Source organism: Hippopotamus amphibius, chromosome 9 (genome assembly GCF_030028045.1).
Source record: "Hippopotamus amphibius kiboko isolate mHipAmp2 chromosome 9, mHipAmp2.hap2, whole genome shotgun sequence".
In the NCBI taxonomy this organism is placed as follows: Eukaryota; Metazoa; Chordata; class Mammalia; order Artiodactyla; family Hippopotamidae; genus Hippopotamus; species Hippopotamus amphibius.
Window position 1 is genome coordinate 75,940,216 of NC_080194.1, and position 8,568 is coordinate 75,948,783.

At 58.3% G+C, this 8,568-nt stretch overlaps 1 protein-coding gene across 1 annotated transcript; it reads right to left on the minus strand.

The window, feature by feature from the left end:
• Positions 1–258: 258 nt before the first annotated feature.
• Positions 259–6,760, minus strand: LOC130860914 (protein PRRC2A-like). Its single transcript, XM_057749452.1, is given in 6 exon segments — positions 259–649; positions 652–2,863; positions 2,865–4,444; positions 4,447–4,605; positions 4,608–4,677; positions 4,679–6,760. Coding segments are annotated over 6 exon segments (6,468 nt in total). The 3' UTR covers positions 259–284.
• Positions 6,761–8,568: the final 1,808 nt, after the last annotated feature.

An 8,568-nucleotide genomic window follows, 5' to 3' on the forward strand; every position in this document is an offset into this window, starting at 1 on the left:
AGTTGACTTACAATGTCGTGTTAGCTTCAGGTGTACAGCAAAGTGTTTCAGTTATACATACACATATATTCATTCTTTTTTTTTTTTTTTCATTTTGGAAATATTTTTTTAATCCTTTTATTATTCTTTTTTAACAAAGGGCCCCAGGGATAGGGGACCAGGGGAGGGAGGAGGAGGGGAAGTGAGGCCCCAGCCCCACAACCCTTCCCCACCCGCCCCTTTCCCCCTTATATATTTATAATCTATGTACAAGCCCCGGGGGGTGGGGGACAAAGGGAACTCCCTCAGCGGGGTGGGGGCAATCCAGGCTCCTTGTCCCCTCGGGACCCAGGTTCCTCTGCCCTTCGGGGCGGCCCTTCTCGAGAAGATGGCCCTGTCCGCTCCCAAGGCTTCGGCATCCAGCGCAGGGCATCCGGTGGGGAGGCCTGCTGGTAGAGGTCGATGCGCTGGGTGCGGAAAACTCTGCTGTAGGTGGAAGGTGTGGCCTTGAGACGGGAATTGAGGCCAGAGAAAGACCTTCCAGCTGGGGGAGTTCGTGATGACCCAGGTCCCCCAAGGTTGCTGTTCAGTTTTCGATAATCCTGGAACGGCTTTAGTTCTACTGGGTGCAGCTCTGCTCGCCCCAAGCTAGGGCCGAAGGGCCTGGCAGTGAAGGCAGCACCCGAGTAGCAGGAGCCAGTGGGGGCCGCACAGCCAGGCTGGGGGGCTGCAGAGCAGGGCCCACAGGTAACAGAGAAAGGGGGGGTGGGGCAGGAGGTGGCACTGGTGGCAGGGAGCCAAAGTTCACCACAGGCAGCTGTGAGTCCACCGTGGGTAGACACATCTGCTGGGCAGGGGCCCCTGAGCGGAGGAAGCCCCTTTGGCCACCAGGTTGCAGAGGATTAGAATAAAAATCTGAAGGAGATGGCAGATCCTGTCGCACCTGAAGCAAGGGTGGGTCTGGCAAAGGGCTAGGGCAGAAAGCTGGAGAATAGAGGAAGGAAGGTGGAGGGTAAAGAACTCCTCCAGCTGGCAACTTCCCCAGCTCTGTTGCTTGCAGTGCAGAGAAATCCAGAAACTGGCCCTTGACAGCTACCCCAGAGAGCAGTGCCGAGGGTGGGGCTGGGCCCGTGGGGAGGTACAGGGGCTGTGATCTGTAAGGGTGCAATGAGGGTGTCCCTGGCCGGAAGCCTCCATTGTTGGGTAGTAGCTGAGAGTCTATGTCTCCCCCTGAGACCTGAGAACTGGGAGGCCTAGGGCTGCCATAGAAGACCTCAGGGTACAAGCGCTGGCCTGAAGAGCTGGTCTCTGGACCGCAGTGCCCAGAACCCAGGTTCTTGGATTGCGGCTCAGCTGAGGCAGCAGCATTGGGGAGCAGCTCCCAGTCTCGGGCTATGGGAATGGCCTCAGTAACTGATGCCGTTAGCTCCTTCTCTGCTTTTAAACTGTCTCCCACCACTAGGCACAAGTCCGAGTCCTTGTCATTGGTACCAAACTGGACTGGAGGACCAGGTCGATGGGATGGCCGGAGGGAGCCAGGCTCTGGGCCTCGCTTTGTACGCTGCAATCGTTCTGTGCCAATGGGCCCAGGGGGCAGAGGCTGCTCCCGGGGCAGCTCCTTTCTGTCCCCATCGTGGGGGGCAGGTGGTCGTCTCCTAGGAGGTTCAGAGGGTTCGGAGCCAGGTGGGCCCTCACTAGGAACAGCATTCAGGGGTGAGGGGCCTCCAGGCCGCTTGGGGTGCCCCTCTGCTGCTCCTTTGAGTCCTCCATCAGGGGAACTTCGCTGGCTGCAGGGACCTGATGACACCTGAGAATCCCCACTCAGGTCCACCCCACTGTCAGACTGACTCATCTCTGTGCCAGCAACATCCTCAAAAGGACTCAGGGGTTCCATCCAAGGCTCCATGGAGCCAGGCTGGTAACTCTTCCGGCTAGTGGCAGTAGTATGTAAGCGATTCCAGATGTGAGGAGTCAGAGCCTCTGTTCCTGCATCTCTGGACTCTCCCTGAGGGCCTTGGCCCTCAGGTTTGGGGCCCAAGAATCCAGAGCTATGAGAAGGTGGCAAAGACTCCTCCTGCAGCAGCTCCGGTTTTCTGGGAGGCCACTCTCGCTGTTTAGGGGGGAAGGGATTAACCCCAGCAGAGTCCCGGGGAGTCCGGCCCACCCCCCTCACCATCGGCCCTGGCTCCTCAAAGTGGGGGTCTGAACTGACGTTGTTATTATGGGCCCTCTGAGGATCATACCGGGTTGGGGGCCGAGGGGAGGGGCCTTGAGGAGTTTGGGGAGGCCCAGCCTTGGGCCTCGGGTTCCCCCCTGGTGCAGCTGCACTTCCTTGGCGGCTGCTGAGCTGGGCCAGAGCCTGTTGGATGCCAGCAGGGTTGCTGTGGATAACTTGGTCCAGGCGGAAGACAGCAGAACTGCTGGGGGGTGGGGGAGGCAGAGGGAGCCCTGGGGGACGCTCCTCTGGAGGACGGCTTCGGTTCTTAGGAGAGGGCCAGCTTCTCTTGTCCCCTCGCCCTGGGCTGGTCCTCCCTCCAGGACCCCCGCCACTTCCTCCACTGCTGCCGCCACCACTGCCAGACTTGCTGCTTGGGCCTGGGCACCGGTTCTGCCTTTCCATGCCAGGCCACTGACTGGAGATGCTCCGCTTGCTCGAATCCTTGGCTCTCTGGCTCAGATCTCCACGGGACGTGGTCGAAATGCCTGGTCCTGCTCCACTTCCACTGCCCCCAGGAGTCTCCACAGCTTTGGGGGTTAGTAGTGCTGGTGGCGGAGCCTCCTTGTCTCCCCGGCGCTCACTGGCAAAGTCGCTGCTCTCTGAGGCAGTCTCCCACTCCTCATTGGCTTGATCTGAGTTCTGGTTTGACAGATCAGGAGACTTTGCAGGCTGCTCGGCGAGCCAGTGGTGGCACTGCTACTGTCGTGAGGGCCTCTCCTGGCCCAGGAGTGGAGGCTGGAAGGGCTAGGGAAGAGGGCTTGCCCTCAGTCCCTCTGGCAGCATTCTCCCGCTCCTGTTTCAGTCTCCGGAAACGAGGCGGCTTGTCCTGCTGCTGAGCCCTCCCAGCTCGCCTCCTTCTGGGCCGCTCCCCATCTTCCACACCCATGCCCATGTTGCTGCCCCCACGGGCCATGGGGGACAGAGGCCCTGGGATCAGCGTCTCTTTCAAAGGCTCCTTACTTGGGGGCAAAGGACCTGTTTGAGGTTTCTTTGGAGCCAGGGACTTGGTTGGGGGGCTCCAGCCTGGGCAAATGGGGGGAGGGGGCCGCCCTCCCCCTCGACCCCGGCGTGATGGCACCCCTCTGGGAGTGAAGACGCGTCCACCTCGGGCAGTGGAAAATCGGGCTGGGGCTGGTGACGGGGGTGCTCCTGATGGTGGGGGAGCAAGAGGCGCCTGCGTAAGTACTGCTTCCTTGGGTGTGGGGGCCTCCTTGTCTGAGGGGGCCAGATCACTCTCATGGGTCTCACTGCCTGTCTCTGAGCCCCGCTGCCAGCGCCGCTTGGGGATTTCTTCATACTCTGACCCCTCACTCCGTGTCTCACTGGCAGTGCGGCCTCGGGGAGCAGCAGGATGGTTTGGTCCCCCCGTCCCACCTCCACACCCATCATCTCCACGGAACTCCCGGTCACTACGGAACTCGCGGCTTCGGGCTCCCCGCCCCCCATAGGTCCCCCCAAAACCCCTCCCTCTGGCGAAATACTCCCCTCGGCCCCGACCCCGGCAAGAGGTAGGACCCACTCTTTCATAGGAATAGTCCCTTCGAAGCCTTGGGGCAGGGGAAAGATTCCCACTGGGTGGGGTCTCCTTGGAGCCACCGATCTTCCCCTTTGCCATCTTCAATGGGTCTGGCTTTGGAACCTTGGGGGTTTCATCTCCCTGTTCAAGGGGCTTGGGGGGCAGCTCTTCGACTTTTGCAGGGGGTGGAGGTTTCTTTATAGGCCCAGCCCGGTGCGGAGGGGCCCCTGGCTCCTCTGGAGGGATTCCACGACGACGGCTGCCTGGGCGAGGGCCCCAGCAGGTCTCAGTGCGGCTCTCTCCGCGAGGTGGCAGGGGACCTTGGCCTCCAATTCCACGGGTAGGCTTTCGACCAGCTTCTGGCCCAGTCGGCTGTGGAGTCTCCTCCTTAGGGGTTTCCTTTTTGGGTGGTGGAGCTTGTATCTTGGCTGCCTCATCATTGCCTGGGGGCCAGGGAACTGGCCGGGGCCCTGGGGGAGCTGGCTCCTCCAGAGGGAAGCGAGGGATTGGGGGCCCAGGGGCTCCATTCTCAGGAAAGCCTGGATAACTGGCCAGATAGGGTGGTGGGGGAGGTACTGGAGGAGTCTCGCTCCTCATCCCCTTCTCATCCTCATCAGCAGCCTGGCGCAGTGGTGAGGTAAGTGGACGGGGGTCAGCGGGGGTGGTGGTGAAGACATCTCCTACCCAGGCCAACTTTGGATCCACTGGTGGGGTGCCCCGATCCCTAAGAGGGGGGGTGCATGGCGCTCAGATGGCTCTGAGCTTGAGCCCCCACTGTCTGCGCGTTCCCGGGGAACCAAGCCAGAGGGATGCACACTAGGAGGGTAGACGTCCAGAGGGGGCCGGCCCTGGAGGAGCCGGGGGTCCACATAAGGAGGCATCGTCATCCACGGGGATCAAAGTTCATGGGGGGCATGGGTGGGGGCCGGCCCAGAGCACCTGGGTACGGGGCCTTGGGGGGGGGGTGGCGGAGCCTGTGGAGCTGGCACAGCCCCCATGGCCGCAGGCTGTGGTGGTGATGGGGTTGCTGGGGCAGGTGGGCCGGAGCCCTGTTGATGCCGCTGCCGCTGCCGCTGCCGCCGCTGGAAACGCAGAGGCAACGATTTCTGATACTTGGGGTAGCCCAAGCCTTGGCTGGGGGGCTGCCGGGTAGGACCAACACCATCACCCTTGGGTTCCACCTTTGGGGCTGGGAGTGTGGCAGGAGAAGGAACCTCTTCTGGTGGTTCGGGACCCTCTTTTGAGGGCAACTGGGGTTCCACTGGGCTGGCTTCGAAGCTGCCACTGCTGGTGCTACTGGTGCTGCCACCACCACTCACCATGGTGGGAGCTGGGGCCACACCTGGAGTGGGGGTGGGCCGGGCAGGAGGGGACTGTGCCAGCGCTTCCGGTTCTTTTTCAGGTGTCGGGACTGGTGCCGGTGGAGGAGCTGGAGGTGTGGGGAGTTCTTTGGGGGTTGCAGGTGGGAGAGGGGGAGCAGGAGGGGCAGCAGGTGGTGCAGCAGGCTCTGCTTTGAGCCGCTTGTCAGGTGCCCCAAACGTCTCATCAAGTCGCTTGAGCTTCTCGGCACAGGCTGCCCTGCGCTCCTCCTGCATGCGCCGCTCCTCCTCCTCTCGCCGTCGCCGGGCCCGCTCCACGGCCAGGGAGATTTCAGATGAAGACTGCTTTCTCCGCTGCCGCCAAGCCTCATCTTCGTCTTCGGGTGCTGGGGGCTTGCAGGGAGGGCCCCCACGATCTGGGTAGTCCCCAGGGGGGCCCCAGTTCCCGGCGGGGCCCCGGTGAGGTGGGGGTGGGGGAGGCTTTGGGGCAGGAGGCCCCGGCTCTGTCTCTGGAGGCCGAGAGGTCTCTGCCCAGGCCCTCTTGGGAGGGGGCGGTTCGCTGCCGGGGGAGTTGCCCTTTTTGCCATCTGCTTCAGGGGGCCGTTCCTCACCAGCAGCTGACTGGGACTCCTTGTGGCCCTCAGCTCCCTCCTCATCGGAGTCTCGCCTGTCTTCCTCATCACTGAACTTGAGCTTCTCAGTGTCGTCGACCTCCTCATGGGCCCCTGCCCAACCGTCATCATTCTCCTGGTCCAGCTGATCAAACTCTTTGAGATTATCTTCTTTAAGAATGGAAGGCCGACCCACAGGCTCTACAAGGCGCATTGGTGGCCCTGAACCTCGGGGGCCTGCCACACGGGGAAAACGGCTGGGCCCATCAGGAGTTGGGTATCGGTAAGGCCCCTGGGGTCCATAGGGCGGAGGGAATGGGAGATACAGGGGATACATAAAGGGCGGCATCATTCCGCGATAGGGAGGGAACTGGGGTGGGCCCGAAGGCTGCATCCCACCCCGGGGATCATGGCCGTGATGAAGTTTGGAGTCCGGGCCCTCCAGCTCATCGGGGCCACGCCCACCTCCGTCCCTCCAAGTTGTAGAATTTTGGGGGCGGAGGCTTGGTCCGGGCCCAGATGACTGTTCGGCAGACTCCCTTTCCTTGGCAGCCTTGTCATGGTCGCCAGCCGCCTTCAGGGTCGGAAATTCCTCTCGAGAGAATCGTGACAGTAGGCTTGATGCCCTTCCACCATCTCCATGTGCTCCATGGGTGATGCTGGCGTGTGTCCAGGACTTTACCCCGCTTGGAACCGAAGGAGTGTTCTCGGGGGCTGCTGGGGGTCGTTTCGACTGGTTGGAGGCAGGCGTCTGTGAAGCCGGCAGTGGCTGCGATTCGGGCGGCTGAGCGGTTGAGGCATCGGAACTCTTGGGGTCGGACTGCTCCTGTTTGCTTGCCCATCCTGTTCCGTCTTCCGGCACTAGTGAGACGTTGGGGTCATTGCCTTTGTTCTCGGCTTTCAGGCTTGGAAGGTTGGCTGGGGGTGGCATACGCCGAGCAATGGCAACTTTCCCGAGACTCTGCAGGCCATGGCGAGGGGCAACATCACTTTTCCTTTTGTAGATGTACTGTTCCATTTGGAAGTCAAGGTTGGTGCCACCTAAGTGGGTTCCTGCTGCAAGGAATTTGAGGACATCCTCCTCCTTCATTTGTAGGACATCAAGGGCTCCGGACATTGTGAAAGTTTCCCTTTAAGTTACGACGGGAATCCAGAACAATGCCGTATGGACCCCTGTCTGGGTAGCGCGGAAAGCACATATATTCATTCTTTTTCAGATTCTTTTCTCATATAGGTTATCACAGAATATTGAGTAGGGTTCCCTGTGCTACACAGTAGGTCCTTGTTGGTTGTCTATCTTATGTATGGCAGTGTGTGAGAGAGAGAGAGTGTGTGTGTGTGTGAGAGTGTGTGTGTGTGTGTGTTCATCCCAAGCTCCTGATTTATCCCTTGCACGCCCCCCCCCCCACATGCTTCCTTGTGTTCTTTTTAGAGTGTGAACTGATTTATCCTTCCCCCTCTATTCTTACCCCTTTGACTGTTATCAAAGGCTCCACCATCTCTGGAGAAGGTTTCTGTGTTAAACATGCTTTCTAGCACTTTCTTCTATTTCTTGTACCTTGAGCTGATCAGAAGAATTGAATCAATATGGCATCTGCTTGAAAGATATGGAATCTGATATTTAGGAAGAGCCGTCAAAGGTCAACCAGAGAGGCTGGGTGAAATCAAAGCTCCAAAGAGGCAGGTGCTGCACATCCACGTGTGGGAGAGTAGCTGCCGATGAGGTCAAGTACTTACTCGAACCAAGTATCACGCCGTCCAGTTTGAATTACTCGTTAGAGTGCACTTATGGGCAAAACCAAATGGCTCCAAAACACTCAGACATAACCTATTCCAAGGGCAGCTCATTTGTGATTCTTGGTGGCCATGGGCTTCCAGAACAAATGCACCTCCACGCTGCAGGGGCGACCTGGCTTCCTGTCCAAGGATGAGGGGGGTGGCAGGTTTTTGTGGTGACCCTCACATCAGATGGAAGCCTTTTTCCCTTTCTCCTCAACAAACTTTGTCTCCTGTCACCCACCTATGCCTTCTTTTCGTCTGTTCTCCTCCTTGAAATTCTCTCTCCTTCCACTCTTTTCTTCTTTCTTTTCTATGTTTCTTTCTACAGGCATGTTTAGACATAGGGAGCTACCAGACTCATTTGCAGGACCTGCTAAAAATAAAGAGAAAGGGGTCCAGGGGTCTTCCTTTGAGACAGTCTCAGGTGTCAAATCCTGAGAGATTTGATCTCACCAACTCTTTGCCAGTCACTGCTTGCAGCAGTTCATAATCATATTTAGGAAGTCATCATTCTCTATTGAAAGCATTTTTGTTTCACATTAAATAGTTCTCTTATTTTTTCCTTTGTTGGATTTAGAAAACAACCAATTATTTATATTATTGTAGCTAGCCCTGATGCATTTTCTATTGAAGTCAACTTTCAACTCCATAGATTTCTTCTCCTAAGTGTCGGGAGTTGGGTTCCCAGGAAGGCAGGGCTTTGAGAGCAGGTGGTTTGTCAGGCAGCACTCTGGGTCCAGCACCTGTATGGGAGGGAGCAAGGGAAGCAGAGCAGGGTGATGGGAGATGGCTCTATAGTCACAACAACAGCCTCAGCTGATCCCATAGGATGTTCTAGAAGCTGGGATGACCTTTCAGAGTGGCCCTGATTATAGCAAAGGGGCCAGGCCCTTGCAGTGCCACATCAGTCCTCAGCAAGGCAGCTCCCTTGGGCTGGGGGAGATTCCTTGGAAGGGGGACACAGAGGGTCACTTCTGTCTTGGTGGAGGTGGGGTCAAGGATCTGGTCTGTGCACAGGAAGATGGATGGATAGGACTCCCATCCAATTTCTATCTGGTCCAGATATCATTTTGTTTGAGAAGTATCACATGAGATAAGATTAACTTTTGGCTTTGAGTTGGAGCACTGAAACACCAATATGACTAT